The sequence below is a fragment of the Typopeltis vanoorti genome, chromosome 22 (assembly GCF_054136105.1).
Source record: "Typopeltis vanoorti isolate ZY-2024b chromosome 22, IOZ_Tvanoo_1.0, whole genome shotgun sequence".
Lineage (NCBI taxonomy): Eukaryota > Metazoa > Arthropoda > Arachnida > Uropygi > Thelyphonidae > Typopeltis > Typopeltis vanoorti.
This window is the reverse complement of record NC_143570.1, coordinates 73,651,931-73,669,373: the sequence shown is the minus strand read 5'-3', so window position 1 is coordinate 73,669,373 and position 17,443 is coordinate 73,651,931. Positions and strand designations below refer to the sequence as shown.

Sequence of the window (17,443 nt, the reverse complement as noted above, 5' to 3'; positions counted from 1 at the left end):
TGTATTCCTGACTGTTGAATATGTATTACCACTGTGCTATCACTGCTTGTTCCATTTTGCAATTTTTCGAAGTAATTACTTCAAGGATATCTTTTTCTCCCGTTTTCATGTCACCTTTATCACCTCTAACTCCTTTTACTGCACTCTTTCCTCCATTTCTAAGCTTCTTCAACAACCTCCAGGATATCTTACCACCTTTCTTGATATTTATTTTCTATGTTCTTGCCAAAGGCTTCCCATGACTTTTGTTTTACACAGTGTTTAGCTTTCATACATTTGTCTCCGTATTCTCTAAGAGCACAAGCTGACTTATTTGCTAGGAACTTTTGATATGCTTTCTTCTTTTCCTTCACTGCCTCCATGGAGTTCTGATTTTTTTATGTTTGCAGCCAACCTCACCACGTGCCTCTCTGGTTGAATCAATCAATGTTTTCTTCTGGGCTTCCCAATGAATCTCCAAGGTTTGGTTACTGTTCTCAAACTCTTTCATTTTTTCTTCAATGATCTTTGTGTATTTTAGTCTACAGTTCACATCTGAGAGCTGCTCAACTTTTATTCGCTTTAAGACTTTCTTACATGTCATTCTTTTCAATATGAAATTCAATTTTATCCTGCTCAAGACTAAATAGTGATCACTTCCGATTTCAAATCCTCTGTACACTCTGGTGTCTTGCACCAGAGAGAAAACATCACTATCAACAATAACATAATCAATGAGACTTTTCTTATTCCTTGCCTCTTCTCTCCATGTGAATTTGTGCACATTTTTATGTTGGAACATGGTGTTAGTAATAACCAATCCATGTCCTGAGCAGAAATCCAACAGGTATTTGCAATTAATATTAGCTTTGCTCATTTCTCCAAATTTTCCCAAAATATTTTTGTATGTCTGACAATCACTTCCTATTCTGCTATTTAGATCCCCAACAAGGACCAACTTTTCCTTTTTCATTGTGTCAGTTGTTTTTTCTAAAGCATCAAAAAATTCCTCCACTTCTACCTTAGTAGAACCTTCTGTGGAACCATAGGCACAAATAAGTCTCATTGTCGAGTTCCCCATTCTCATATTTGCCCACATCACTCTACTTGAGACAGCCTGCCATTCAAGAAGATTAGCCTCGTATTTTGTGTTGAATACTATGGCTACTCCTTCTTTTCCTTGATTGTCATTTCCTGAATATATCATTTTGTATTTATTGCTCAAAAATACAAAATCTCACCAGTTTTTGTATTTTTTGTTTCAGTCACCCCTATTATGTTGATCTGGTACTTATCTAATTTCTGAGCTAGCTCCATTTCTTTGCAATTCAGGCTTCTTATGTTGATAATACCAATCTTCAACTCTGGTGATACTGAGTTGGGGTGTGTTTTAGGGTTTGTTCCAGTAGCTGATTTTTTGCTGTTCGCCCTGGTTCCCTGGCAAAAACAATAGGGGCCTTGTTTAACCGGGCGATGCCTCAGCAGGTATGATATTGTGTCATGTTGTACCATCATTTTGTATACTGGTTTAAGCCAATAAGAATAAAATTTGGTGAGCTAAATCCCAAATTGAAAGCCCATCCTCGTTCGTTCAGTATCCAGGTAGATACCCAACAGGGTGCACCACAAGAAGATGAGGATTGGACATTAGGTCAGAAGCCCTGGTCGGTTCTCCGCAATCCTTTAAAGGCTATGTGGTGGTCTCCTCTCAGTTTAATATATATATATATATATATATATATATATATATATATATATATATATATAATGAATTGTAATTGAAAGTTAAGTAGTTAATAATATGCCATTATTTTATCTTTGAGATGTAATATTTTTGTTTTTGGTTACTGAAATCTTGCAGATATAAAATAAATTTATTTAGAATCGAGTATAATTTTAATTTTGTATGAGCTGTTCAAATTTTGAAATGTATATAGTTAGACACACATACAAAAATGTGTTATATTGTCATTTAGAAGAGAAGTGTCAAAGTTTTATATATATATATAGCTAATTCCTGTTTTACACGAATTTGAAATAACATGGTTTAGAAAACAAAAGCAATTCTATTTTTACACAGTATATTTTGATTTAACACGGTTGAAATGGTGCTTATTTTTAAAATTTCTATTTTAATTCAGTTCTGTTAAAAAGCATGATAAAACTGAATATCATGCAGTTATAAAATTCTTTGTAAAAGAAGGTTTAATGCCAAAGACGACAAATTCTGTGCCATCAGCAGGAAAGGTCATGGCATCGGTGTTTTGGAATGCTAAAGGAATTTTGTTTATTAATTATCTTGAAAAGGGTAAACAATAACCGAGGAATGTTATTCCGATCTTTTAACCAGACTAGACGAAAAAATTTGTGAGAAAAACCCGGTTTGCAGAAGAAAAAAATCATCTTTAATCAGGACAATGCACCTGCCCACAAAGGTGTTTTTGGCAATGGGAAAATTAAGGGATCTGCACTATGAATTGTTGGAACATCCACCCTATTCCCCAGATTTGGCTCCCTCTGACTTCTAACTCTTCCCAAAACTAAAACTCTTCCTTGCTGGTCAGCGTTTTTCTTTGATTGAAGAGATGATTGCAGCTATAGAGGAGTATTTTGCAGATCTTACTGAGAACTACTACAGGGATGGGATAATGGAGCTAGAACATCGCTGGAATAAATGTATTAGTCTCAAGGGAGATTATGTTGAAAAATAAAAATAATTTTGAAATTGTAAATTTGTTTTTTCATTGTTAGGCTGAGAAATTTTCAGTCCACACTCGTAAATCTGCTTGGAAGGAGTTAAGTTTGCTAAATAAACAATCATTTCTTGTTTACGAATCTTGTGTTTTGTTCATGCAATAGAGTTATATAGGTATGTATTAAATTTTGTATGAGTATTATCAAATTAATAAAATTAATTATAAAAAAATTAATTTAATCCTTTTTCCAAGTGTGAGCAAACAAAGTTTGCGCCTGAAAGTATCTTTGAAACTGGGGTAAGGTAGTACAACACCGGGCAACTTGTTTGCAAACTTTGTTTGCTCACACTTGGAAAAAGGATTAAACTAATTTTATTATACTCTAACCAAGTGAAAAATAAACTTTCAAAATTAATTATTATTTTCAGATATTTTCGTAACACTACCCGTATTAATCACGATGTGAGATAGCTCAGTTAGAAGAAGAAAAGAACAGCTATACAAAACACATAAACTGGGTTTAACTGGTCAGAGGTTTTTTTTTTTTTTTTATTGTAAAGTAATGGCCTACTGGTTCCGCTGACTTGACTGTTCACTTTACCTGGGCATACAAGGTGACAAAACAGCTTAAAAAAAAAAAAAAAAAAAGCAGCTAAGGATATCAGGTATTTTTGTCGACTTGACTGATGGCTTCGTCAGGGCATACAAGGTGACAAAGCCAACAGTCAAGCCAAGGAAAGTAGAAGGCCATTACTTTACAATAAAAAAAACCTCAGACCAGTTAAATCCAGTTTATATGTGTTTTGTATATAATCAGTGGTCAAAAAGAACAATACAATGAAAAGAAAAGTTATTTCTTTAGAAACTAAGATCCAAATTTTAGATCATTTAGCAGCTGGAGAAGATTCAACTTCATTAGGGAAATATTTTGGATTGAACAAAGCTATTACGAGAACAATTAAGAAAAATGAACAGGCCATTAGAAAATCTGTTCTTTATGGAATAAAATTAGGTGCCAAGTCGTCATCATATACGAGAGACATTATAAAATGTGAAGATGGAAAAGGCCCTAGTGAGGTGGATAGAAGATTACTCACAAAAAGGAATACCTTTCAATGAAAACGTCATCAAACAGAAAGCATTACAGTTGCATAAACAAATTCAGGAAAAGGAGCCAACAACATCAAACAACAATTGTGATTTTTCTGCTGGCACAGGTTGGCTTTCAAAATTTCTCAAAATATACGTGCTTTATAATGTAAAAATAAAAGGAGAAGCCGCATCTCCAGATGAGCTGGCAACTAGGGATTTCTTTCAAAACTCCAAAATTATTGAAAATGGTGGCTACACTCCTGATCAAGTTTGGAATGCAGATGAGACCAGCCTTTTTGGGGAAAGATGCCAAGTAGAACTTATATAGCAAAAACAAAAAAAAGTGTTGGTGGCTTTAAAGCAGATAAGAATTGTGTGACTCTATTATTTTGCAGCATTGCTTCAGGAGGTCGTATATTAAAACCATTACTCATTAATCGATCCCTAAGACTGCGGTGTGACAGGTGTGGATTTTAACATGTTACCAGTGCATTGGAAGGCAAACAAAAAAAGTTGGGTTACAAAATAAATTTTTAATGAATGGTTTCATCAATGTTTTGTTCCAGAAGTTAAATGCTATTTGATGGAAAAAAAATCTGGACTTTATAAAGTTTAACTGATTATAGACAATGCACCTGGCCATCCTGTTTTAGAACACCCGTGGAATTTTGTTTTCTGTTACCTAATACAACCATTAGACCAGGGTGTGATCGCTACCTTCAAAACTTACTACATAAGAAGAACATTCCAATACATTTTGGATAAACTAGATAAGGATAATTTACTGACAGTTATTGATGTGTGGAAGAAATTTTCTATTTTAGATTGCATCAAACTTGCTAAGTTGGTGTTATTAGAATTTAAACCATCAACTTTAAATACATGCTAGAAAAGCTTGGCCAGAATGTGTGAAAAAGAATAACCCTGTACCTTTGCAACTGAATACCCCAATATCATCAGATTAGCACATGCAGTTGGCAGAGAAGGATTTGATGATTTTTTGTCTGCAGATATTAAAGAATTGATGGTTGACAAGGCTGTTAGTGATAACGAAATAATAGAAGCTGTCCTTGAGAATCTTGATGAAAAAGAAAAAAGTGATGATGATGATGAAGAGATTCCACTAATTGCAGGATTAATTAAAGAAGGGCTTCAAATGGCTAGTAAATTGCAAAGTCATTTCCTTACCCATGATCCAAATACTGAATGAGCTGAGCAGTTTAAATGTGAACTGAAGTCATATATGGTGTGATATAAAGAATTATACAAAGATCTAGTCAAAATGATGATCAGATCATCTTTGGAAAGACTGAAGATGAACTGCAGAAAGCAATCTATAACTTAAATAATATGGCATCGAAATGTCGATGGAGAAAGCTAAAGGCATGGCTTGTCATGGAAATAACCCTGTCATAAGTAAAGTAGTAATAAATAATAAAATAATTGAACACGTTAATAATTTTAAATACTTAGGCTGTAAACTATCTTCAATAGATATTGATTTTAAGATGATAAACTTTATAAAAATCACTGGAGTAATTAACAGAACCTTTAAACTTAACTACATACAGAAACACACAAGAATCAGTCTACAAAACAACAACAACCAAACCTACACTATTATATGGAAGTGAGATATGAACCTTTGGAGAAAGAGATATACAGAGAATTCAGGCAGCAGAAATGAAATTCCTTAGAAAAACAGAAAAACTAACCCTATTAGATAAAAAAAGAAATAGTGAAATAATTAAAAATCTTAAAATTAATTCCATAACAGACTCAATGATTAAATATAGGAAAAACTGGCTAGACCATATAGCAAGAATACAGAGAAAAAGATTACCAAAAAAGATCTTAACATATAAGCCTAGAGGAATAAGGAATAGGGGATGACCAAGAAAAAGATGGACTGAGTCGGGAACAGGCCACTTGGCCTAGAACCTGGATAATAATAAGAAGATATTGAAGAATTGATGGTTGACTAGGATGTTAGTGATGACATAATAAGAGAGCTGTCCTTGAGAATATTGATGAAAACGAAAAAAGTGATGATGATGAAGAGATTCCAGTCATTGCAGGTTAATTAAAGAAGGGCTTCAAATGGCTAGTAAATTGTAAAGTCATTTTCTTACACATGATCCAAATACTGAACGAGCTGAACAGTTTAAGCATGAACTGAAGTCATATATATGGTGTGATATGAAGAATTATACAAAGATCTAGTCAAAACAGGATCTCGACGATTAATTACAGAGTTCGTGGTAATAAAAAAAATTTTTTTAAAAAAATCAACCTTCAGAATTATTGGAAATTATGCTAATTTAGTTCCTTTTTAGGATTCTTAGTCTGATAAGTGATTTGAAGCTACTGATATATTTTAATTACTTCTTCAATGGAGTATACTGATACTTTCATCTAGAAATATAGAAAGTAAATTTATTCTAAAATAATTAAACTGTTGATAAGGTTTAGTAGTTTATTCAGTGGAGCTTGCTGTTGCTTTCATAAGGAGAATAATTTCCCTGAGCAAATTAGGAACAACTATGTTATGCAGCAACACATTTGACACGAGTGTTGGATTTAATAATATCATCTCATAATAACAGCCACCACAATGCCACTATCTGGAGAGAGTGATCATGAGATTTTGACATGGGAAGTGGCTAGGAAAGTAACAAAAGAGTTGTCTGGAGATACAGAAGAGGAACTGAGAAACATTAAGGAAGCATTTTGGATGAAGACAGTGTTCTATGATTTGATATGCAGGAAGAATGTGAATGACTTATGTTGCTATCACACATGAAGCAGCTTTTGTATTTTTTTTTCCTCCTGTGTAAATTCAAGAAGGAATAAAAGTTTGTGTAAGAAGCATGAGATTTAATTTCCAGAAGTTTGTCCATATAATATGAAGAATATACTGATGTCTGCATAGTTAATTTATACTGATTTTATGTTGTATCTGTTTGTGTTCTTTTTGCAAAGGAATGATTTTTTTTTTTTTTTTCTTTTGGTTATAAAGGTGTATGACGACTCAATCTCTTAATGTGTTTGATGAGCTAATGAGTAAAGTTAGATAGGATATATGTGAGATATCCTGGGATACAAATCTGGGAGCAAGGTTAATTTTTAGTATAGCTCAGTGTTTTCTATTTATTTTGGAGTTAAGCCACTTGGAGTCGAAGGAGAAATTTATTAATGGTGCAAATGACAGGATTATGTGCACAGAAATGAAAGAAAGTAAAAAAAAACACACCCTCCATCCATAACAAAATAAATGGCACAGTCACTTGCCATTAAATTAGAATGCTAATGGTTGAAACCCAGTACATAATTTAAATAATTAGAAATAATGATTTGATATGCTCCTTAATGTTTTTTTTTTAATAATATGAGTGACATTTTAAGTAAATTAATATTTCTGCACATAAGTGTTATTCAAACTGTAAGAGAAAAAATACAAGGAAGGATACTTAGAAGAAAAGTAAATATTTATTTATTTTCTTTACAACAATCCCATCCAAGAAAATTTGTTTTGCCTCTAGAGCTTAGCTCCAGAGACAAAACATGGCTTGATTTTTGAATATTTTGTTATAAAAAATTCCTCTTTTTAAAGATTTTTAGAAAAATATTACTTTATATAAAATTCATCATCATAATCTCATGTTAATGAGTTAGTTGATACTAACTATCAAAGTGAGTTATTACTGTTGACATTAACAGACAGAGCAGATGGACTAACATGCTTTCCAAAAGGACTGTTTTGCAAAAAGCTCTTAATAGTATCTGTGTATCACCTAATTTGAAAGTTGCAAATCATAAGAAGGGTTGCTGTCATTTTGAAATCATAGCAAAACAATATTACAGAGATATGCTTATTTTTCCCATAGAATTTCTTCTGTTAATCATTACACATTACCTGAAGTACGGATGTAATAAGCTGTCGTTGATCAGGAATATCTTCAGACCTTGAATACAAGTCAGGATTTTTTGGATAGCATATCATTTGAAGTAAGTGTTGAGCCTACACAATTAAGAACAGAAATGATAATCCTAATTATTAAGTATCTATAAAAATTCTGTAATTAGAGGTGTATATAATTATTGATGCTTAAAATAATTGAAATAATGGCATGTAAAATCAGTTCCTAAATTTATATTAATAAATATAAATTTAAGTTGATAATTATGTTGATAATATGATCAAAAGTTGGCAAAAAATATAATGAACTTAAGATGCTATCACTATAAAGTAGAAGAATAATATTGAAAATTGTCCCAAAAATAGCATAAACCACTTTTGGATCCCTTTGTTGGATCCTACTTCGTCTTAATCTGTACCTTGGATCCGACATGTTATTTACTACGATGTTCTTAACCTAAAAATAGTTGCTAGTTGGTTTCTAATTCAAATATAGAGAAAATTTATATTTAAAGACTGCGCCACTCTATATCTGAATTAGTTCAAGAATTGAAGAAAAATCAACCTTCAACTATTTCTCCTTAATATATATACTGGCCGAGTATATTTGACTTACTTAATTTACCCACTCCATCATTTTTTTATTTTGGTTTAACCAATAAGAATACAATTTGGTCGGCTAAATCCCAAATTGCCAGCCCATCCTCGTTCGTTCAGTATCAAAGTAGATACCCAACAGGGTGCACCACGAGAAGGTGAGGATTGGACATTAGGTCAGAAGCCCTGGTCGGTTCTCCGCATTCCTTTAAAGGCTATGTGGAGGTCTCCTCTCAGTTATACAGCTTTGACCCTTAAAATTTGAAATGTGGAAAGGCAGCAGGAGTAGATGATATTCGACCAGAAATGCTGAAGTATGGTGGTATAAGAGTCTTACAGTGGCTGCACTGCATAGTTCAGAAAGCCTGGACAGAGGGACGAATTCCCGATGATTGGAGTAGAGCTCTCATAGTACCCATATATAAAAAGGGAAATAAAACTGAATGTGAGAATTACAGAGGTATTTCCCTACTGAGTGTTCCTGGCAAGATCTATGCAAGTATACTTGAGAAACGGTTGAGAAGAATTGTGGAAGAAAAGCTTGGTGAAGAACAAGCTGGATTCAGGCCAAATAGAGGCTGTCAGGATCAGATCTTCACTTTACGACAAATAGTCGAGAAAGCATGGGAATATAACAAAGATCTGTATTTAAGTTTTGTCGATTTGGAAAAGGCATATGACAAGGTGCCAAGAGAGAAGTTATTCAATACGCTGCAGTTATATGGTGTCAATGGGGCATTATATCAAGCAATACTTAGTCTTTATTTGAGTTGTGAGTCAGCAGTTAGAATTGAAGGAAGTACAGGAAGATGGTTTAATGTTAAATCTGGTGTGAGACAAGGATGTACATTATCCCCTCTGTTATTCATTATCTATATGGATCACATTATGAAGGAATGTGGTATTAAACCTGATATCAAAATTGGAGATGTTAATGTCAGCTCTTTGCTTTATGCGGATGATGTTATACTTCTAAATAAATCCGCTACAAGTCTGCAAGATTCTCTGACTAAATTGAATAGCTGTTGTAATAGATATGGTATGAAGGTCAGCAATAAAAAGACAAAGACAATGAAAATAGGCATAATCGTTGAAAATGTCAACTGTGTTGTGAATGGAGAACCTGTGGAACAAGTAAAACATTTCAGCTACTTAGGCACAATTTTTACTGAAGATGGTAAACTAAATATAGAAATAGACAACAGAATCAGCAAAGCTGGTATGGTGGGAAGTGAATTGAATAAATTCATATGGAATAAGAAAGAAATTAGTCGGAATACTAAATTAGCTGTATACAAGACTGTGTTCAAACCAATTTTAACTCATGGATCTGAGAGCTGGGTCAGAAGTAAAACACTTGACCAAAGACTAGAGACCGCAGATATGAGAGTCCTGAGAAAGATTAGAGGCGTGAACAGATGGCATCAATGGCAATATCATATTAAAAATGAGGATATTAGGAAAGAACTTGACATTGTCAGCATCCAGGAATGCGTTAGCAGAGCTAATCTCAGATGGTATGGTCACTTAAATAGAATGGGAGAGGAAAGATTAGCAAAACAAGTGTTCTCTGCCAGGTTGGCAGGAAAACGACCCAGAGGAAGACCAAGATATAGGTGGATTGATACGGTACAAAGTGCCTTAGACGATAGAAATATAAGATCTGATAATGTTGGAGTCTTGACAAGTAACAGACTGATTTGGAGGAAAATTGTAGACAGGAAGTTAGTAATGATGTAATTTTTTCATGTAGTACTGTCATATCCTGTACACCCCTTGAGGGTACATGGCAGGAATTTGATGATGATGATGAATTTACCCACTTTGGTTCGAATATTTTATGAATGGTGCAGTAAAAGAGATTCAGGCAAAATACAACTTTTGATTAACAAAAACAAACATTTAATATAAGCTATATAACACATACATAAATTCTCCTAATTTAAACAATAAAAACAAGTCAAACATTAAGCCAAGTCAATCACATTAGTTCAACCTTCCAAGCCTTCACATACACTTTCTCAGCTTCTGAATTACAAAGTTCCTACACATATATAAATATAATAGAACTTCCTATCTAATCAGTTTTCACACACTTCTCAGTCATGCTATAAGTTCAAAATATCGCAGGCACTAATAGTTGAAAATATCTCTCTAACAATTCTTAACTTCAACTCTCAATCACAATCACGTTTCCACGGTTGAGGTTAGGTTAAGCGTAGCGTAATTAACACTCAATTCTTCAAGCATTGAAATAATACACTAAGATAGTCCTTACCGAAAATAGTTCCTAGTACATCAAATACGTTGTGAGCAAACTTTTAAATTATTTTTATTTCACTTAAGAACACATCTATAAGACTTATCCACAGTTATAATTAAAACACTATCAATCGCGCTTCAGAAATCCAGACATCGACTGCAGGGTACTTCAACTATCCTTGTTACCACTCATAAACTAATTAAAACACTGTGCGGTTCTGCTTAGGGCAAATCGGAAATAAGCCACAATTCTAGACCAACTGGGTTTATTCAGAATTCTTCCTTGAACGTCCAGCTTTTTATATTATCCGATTACAGCATCAATTTCCCTTTTATTATTACTGCTGGCTTCACTTTCAGCTAACTATAAAATTCACTTCGTCCTTGCTCACTTATAAAAATTATCCTCTTAACTCCTGCCCTTAAGAACCTTTCATTTACTTCTACTTCTCTAGTTTATGCCCTTGCTTCCTTTCACTTCCAAGTTTCCGTCCCAACTCCCTCTTGTTACCTCTTATATTTTTTTATTATTCTTTTTCCAGTCCTCGCTCTGTTCCACTCGCGCTCGTTTATTTCACACGTTTCCATGACAACAAATAAACGTAAACATTTTCGCTAACATTACATAAGGTTATACCACTACATTCAGTTATTACATAACGTTAAACTTTCACAAACAAGAATAAATAGAATATTTGCATTTCAATAAATGCCTAGTTAAATTACAAATACAAGTTCTTATAATATTGACATAACAATAAATAAAATAGCTTAATAATATTTAATACAGAATCTTATTACTATTAACACATATCTTTGATTAAACAATTAAATATTAGATATAATTAAGGTAATTACATGATATCAAATTATAATTTAAGTTATTTACATTAAATAATATTTACAAATGTAGCCTTTGTGATGGAAGATCATGTTGGATTCTGAAGCAAATAATAATTACTCTAATATCTACATAATCAGAATCCAACACCTTTATTAATCCAAAAAGAGGAAAACCTGATATATATGAGAAATAAAAATGTTTAAATTAACACAAGAAAAAAAAAATCTTATTTTGTGTGGAATAGTAAATGATACAGTAAGTAGTAGGTAGACAATTTTCAAGTTAGAGTCTTGGGCTGGTTAGATATCTCATTTAAGATAATTTATACTTAATTTATACTTTATAATTTATTAAAATTCATATTTTTTTGATGAAGATTCATATGTGATATTTGTGAGTGTGGATGTGTTAATTTTGAATTCTACTTTATAAAAATAATAAAAAAATACAATAACACAGCTGACTGTTATTCTATGTAGATTAGTAAATTATACAATAAGTGGTAGGGAAGACAATTTTTAAGCTAGTGTCCTGAACTGAACTGAAAATATATCTCATTCGATATAATTTGTACTTTCAACTAGTTTTCATTGTTTGATGAGGATTCATATGTGATGTGTGCATTAATTTTGAATTCTACTTTAAAATAAAATGATAAAAAATACAATAACATGGCTGTTTATGTATATGTACAAATTCTTATGCAGAAACATCTATCGCACTAGGAGGAGGGATTGCATTATTCAGATAAGAAGTCAAGTGTAGCTGTTCAAACAACTAGTCCTGTTTGGCAGATTAAATAATTTTGATGTGTAAAAAAAAAAAGCATCAAGTTCTATAATGGGATGGATAGAATTATTTGTTTTGAGCAATTTAGATGGGTCCTACTTTTTTGGATGACTTAGGGAAGAAATTTGATTGAAGAAACATTTCATCTAAAGCATAAATCACACTTTCATATTTATCTAAGTAATTTTAAAACATTAAGAACCCAAGAATTCTTTAACTTTCTAGTTTAAAAAAAAAAAAAAAATACAACACAGCTGATTGTATTATGTATTCTACACTTATTCAACCTATTCCAAAATTGGGAAATAAAAATCATCCATTCAATTATCCACTGAAAAATACTCTAATACAAAAAACTATTGCCAAATATTTCAATTAATTGTAAATGATGAACAGGCCTAGAGTTTGCTAACTAGACGATCAATGAACCAGTTCATTGTGCTTCCAGAGTAAGATGGTCTATGGCAGTGGTGTTCAACCCATCGATCGTGATCGACAGGTCGATCGCAGAGAGATTTTTGGTCGATCTCTTGTTTATTTCTCCTTACTTACAAATTTAATTAAAATTGAAAACATAATATTATTTATCATTATTTTGTATTATTTTTTAATTCTCTTTAAGTGTATTGCTATTGTTTATTTATTTTTTGTTAAAATTGTCAAATCAGTAAATTAATTTGGATCAGTGGAAGTCAAACAGCGAGCCGAGTGAATATCATTATAATCAAAGCACATCGTATGCGTTTCGTTTATAATTGTGTTTACTCGTAACTACATCACACACTTCCCACTGTTAGAATTTCAGTTGAGTTTCAGTTGCTCTGAATTTATCGTTGGATTTACCATTATTTTGTTCGCTAATTGATAAGTCACAAACATTTTTTATTGTAATAAAATATTTAAAAGTTTTTTTTTTAATTTGAGGATAATCATGAGTGTATTAAAGAAATCTAAGACATATCATTTTCACAAGGAACGAGAAATGGATTATTTCTTTACAATGGTAAATGGAAAGTGTTGTTGTTTGATTTGTAAATTCATCTGTAGCAATTCCAAAAAAGGTAATATTGAGAGACATTTTCGATCGCTACATGCAAAATATGATGAAGATTTTCTCAAAAATTCCGAAATACGTGAATCAAAAATTATAAATTTAAAGCAGGACTTCCTGGACAACAAAATATGATTTTGAAGTAATAATTAAACCAATATCAGCCACTATTGCATCTTTGAAAGTCTGTCATTTATTAGCAACACCAAAAAAGCCTTTTACTGATGGAGAGTTAATAAAAGAATCATTTCTTGCAGCAGCAGAATCTTTATTTTCCGATTTTAAAAATAAAAATGAAATCATTTCGAATATTAAAGATTTACAACTTTCCAGAACAACGGTTATGAGAAGAGTTGAAATTTTAAGTGCCGATCTAAATACTCAGTTAATGTCAGACATTCACCAGTGTGTTGCGTTTTCATTACAATTTGATGAATCAAACAACTTCACTGATACTGCTCAGTTAATGGTATTTCAAGATTATTCAAGTAAAGAAGAACTTTTGAAAATTATACCATTATTGGGAAGGACTAGGGGAGAAGACATTTTTTCGGCATTTCATGAATTTGTGAAACAACACAAACTTCTGCTTTTTAAACTTGCGTCTATTACTATTGATGGTTCTCCTGCAATGATAGGTAATAAATCAGGCTTCATTTCATTATGTAAAAACAATGACAAATATCCAGATATTTTAACGTACCACTGTATTATCCACCAACAAGTACTGTGTAATAAAAGATTAAACACAAAAAGATGTTTTGGATATTACATTTAAAATTGTAAATTCTATTCGAGGAAAAGCCTTGCAACGGTGATTATTTAAATTACAGGCCGATGATGATAGGGAACTTCTGTTGTACAATAATGTTCGCTGGCTCAGCAGAAGTCAATTTTTAGAAAGATTTCTTGTATTAATTAACAATATAAAAATTTTTCTTGATGAAAAAGGAGATATTTATCCACAATTAAGTGATAAGAGATGGTTGTTACACATATCATTTTTAGTAAATTTCTGTACAAAATTAAGCAATTTAAATTTAGAGTTACAAGGTACAGATAAAAATTTAATTGACATGTTAAGTTCAATAAAAAGTTTCCAACAATACTTACTTTTATTAAAGAAAAATATAAACGACCACGAATTTAGAGATCTCCCATATTTATTAAAATTTTTTGAAGAAAATCAAGAAATGCTTCGCTATGATTTAAAAGAATTTATTCGTGAAATAGAATTAGTTGAGGAAGAAATAAATTCAAGACTTAAAGATTTTAATAAAACTGAAATGATTGTATCTTTTATCAATATTCCATTTCAAGAAAACTTGAACATTACAGAAATTTCAAATAAAATTAGTGGGCTGTTTGATATAAACCAAGCTGAAGTAGAACTTGAGATAATAAACATTCAGAATAGTTTACATTTAAAATCAATAAACAATGAAGTCATTTGGAAGTATACATGTGAAAAATTTCCAATATTAACTGATATTTCACAAAAAATTCTGTCGTGTTTCGGGTCGACATACTTGTCAGAATCTGCTTTTTCAAATATGAACATCATAAAAAATAAATTAAGAAACCAAATTACAAATGATCATTTGGATGATTGTGTGTGATTGGCCACTTCTTCATATCAACCTGACTATGAAAATATTGCAAGGTCCAAACAATGCCAAACAAATTTGATATTAACTTTTTTTTAATCAACCAACATTTCCTGTAACTTGTGAGTTTGAAATCAATCTGTTGTTTTTTCTAACTCTGGTTTTCCAAAATAGAGAAATAAATAGTTTATTCCAATATATTTGTTTTATTTATTGTATTAAAATAATTAAAAGTGATAAATAAATTTTTAAATACACAAATAAAGTTTTTAGGGCTGGGAGAGTGGGTCCTCCAAAGTGAATGAGCACATTTAACTGCATAGTTGTATGTGTTATATCCTCTGTTTGTCTTTATGCTTTTATTTTTAATATCTACTTTTCTTTACTTACAGTTTTGTATCTCTTACTCTCAGACTTCGGTTGCCGACAAATATGTATAGATTAAGGCTGCACCAGCCGGCAACTAAATTCTGATACACTATCTAAAATACTTAAAGAAAATTGTAGGGATCAAGATATATGCAGTCGTGGTCCCTATTTACATATCACTATTGGTTTCCCCCTTTAATTGCAATGGTACAAAATTTTCCAAACGGTAATTCAAATCCGCAGAAGATATGACAAACTCAATTGATTATGTAAAAAGAAACACATTTATTATTTCACAAAAACAAGTATACATGTTATTTAAATTCTTAACCTTAAAAGAGTCTGGGTTCTCCTTACTTAATTAAACATATTTAATCTTCTGCACTATGATCTCTTACTGGGCATAAATTCCTTACTTCTGTACATATATCTATCCTCAGACTCTCAAAATTAAGTTACTTGATAATATCATACATGAAACATAACATATGAACACTAGACAATTCAATAAATCTGACATGTAATTCTCTAGGTCAATAGTACTTATTTCTACTTAATTCTCTCCCCCAAAATATCTGTTAACACTTAATCACTTTCTGATCATATGACATTACGTTCTTAAATCACTTAAACAGTTTGAAGCTGGGCCTCCTGTTCGGCTGGAGCCTAATATGTTTTCTTCTTAACAGTAGACACAAGTGTCCAAATTGCAGACTGTTCTTGTGGCACTGCACGTAAATAGCGTGTGTTCTAAACTTCTGTTTCTTTACTCCACGGATACTTTAATCCTACACTAATATAAGAAAATCTTCGCTTACTGTTCTTGCTTTGACTAGGTATTCTGATCTGTTCACTGTACCTCCTCTGATGGCGGGCTCTGTTCATTTGTTCCTTTGTTCTACACGAACCGAAAACACTCATGCACAGACCTGTACGCTAACGTGGATTTCATCAGCGGCTCTTTCTCCTTATGTGTCTGAACACATTGTAGTTACAGCTTTGACCGATGTAACATGCATAGCAAGGGGAGATACTTGCTACACGTGGTGGCAAGCTCTAAACAGTTCTCCTATGGGAAACTAGGTGCCGACGAAACTCAGAGACGAGACACAAGTGATCCGAGGTAAGAGATAAGAGAGCGATTCGAACTCCCGCCGAAACTTTTATACTCCGGAACAGCTCCCTCACTAGGCGGTATCGTCGCGCATACGGCGGCAGCTGATTGGACGCCGTGGCTATGAATTGTCTTTACATGCCTTAAACTTGTACTTAGCTCATACATATTTACTTGTTAATATTACATAACTTTCTACTTTAATTCATTCACAATTGTTATCTTAATAAACTTTGGGCTATCTTGACAGTGTTTAGAATTTACACATCTGGTTATTTACATTTTCTTAGGACATTATTCGGTACATTTCCCATCAGGAGGCATAAGCATGTCCTTATCCCTTCCTTCTGAGGTAACGTAACGTTGGGTGGGAAAAAGGGATGACTCATCACTTTTTCCGACACAACATATGTAATCAGATATCAGGTTGGGGGAATGTGATTTATATAAGAGAGTAGATCACCGAATAACTTAGTATAGAAAAGTAGCTCGCATAGTATTAAAGGTTGAACACCACTGGTCTATGGCATTAATGTTGTGATAATATCCCTATTATATCTACTATCTTTTATATTCAGCTGATTATATTGCCAAAATTGAGAAATAAAAATAGGTCATTCACTGACTGTCATCACCCTCTGCACTATATGGATATATGGATAAGAGAGTAGATCGCGAATAACTTAGTATAGAAAAGTAGCTCGCATAGTATTAAAGGTTGAACATAGTATTAAAGGTTGTACTATATACAGGCCTGCTAATTAATCAATGACTACCAGTAAAAATTTTGCCACTTTAGATCCATGGCCGACCTCTTAGCCTGCATTACCCATCACTGGAAATATGCATTTGGAAAAGTCTGTGTGCTATGGCTCTTTTGATATTTCCAGAGCATTCAACTGTCTCTGACATTAAGACATGCTCAGTAAATTGTCATCCTTTGGTCTACCTGCCATACTCTATAATTCTGATGAAAGTTTTATTATTTTTTTTTTATCTGGCTGTTCACTGCATTTTTTAATGGTTGGGCTTCTCTGTCAAATGTAGGAGTTTCTCAGGGTTCTGTTCTAATCTTGCCTATTCACAATCACCAATGATCTTATGTACAGTTTTGCTGATGAGCT

At 32.5% G+C, this 17,443-nt stretch overlaps 1 protein-coding gene across 1 annotated transcript in view; it reads right to left on the bottom strand.

Moving 5' to 3' along the window:
• kto (mediator complex subunit kohtalo) overlaps nucleotides 1-17,443 on the bottom strand; it is a 693,083-nt gene that overhangs the window by 261,276 nt on the left and 414,364 nt on the right. Inside the window, exon 27 of the mRNA XM_090412482.1 lies at nucleotides 7,684-7,788. Coding sequence (XP_090268608.1) covers nucleotides 7,684-7,788 — 105 coding nt within the window. The remainder of the gene's footprint in view (nucleotides 1-7,683; nucleotides 7,789-17,443) is intronic.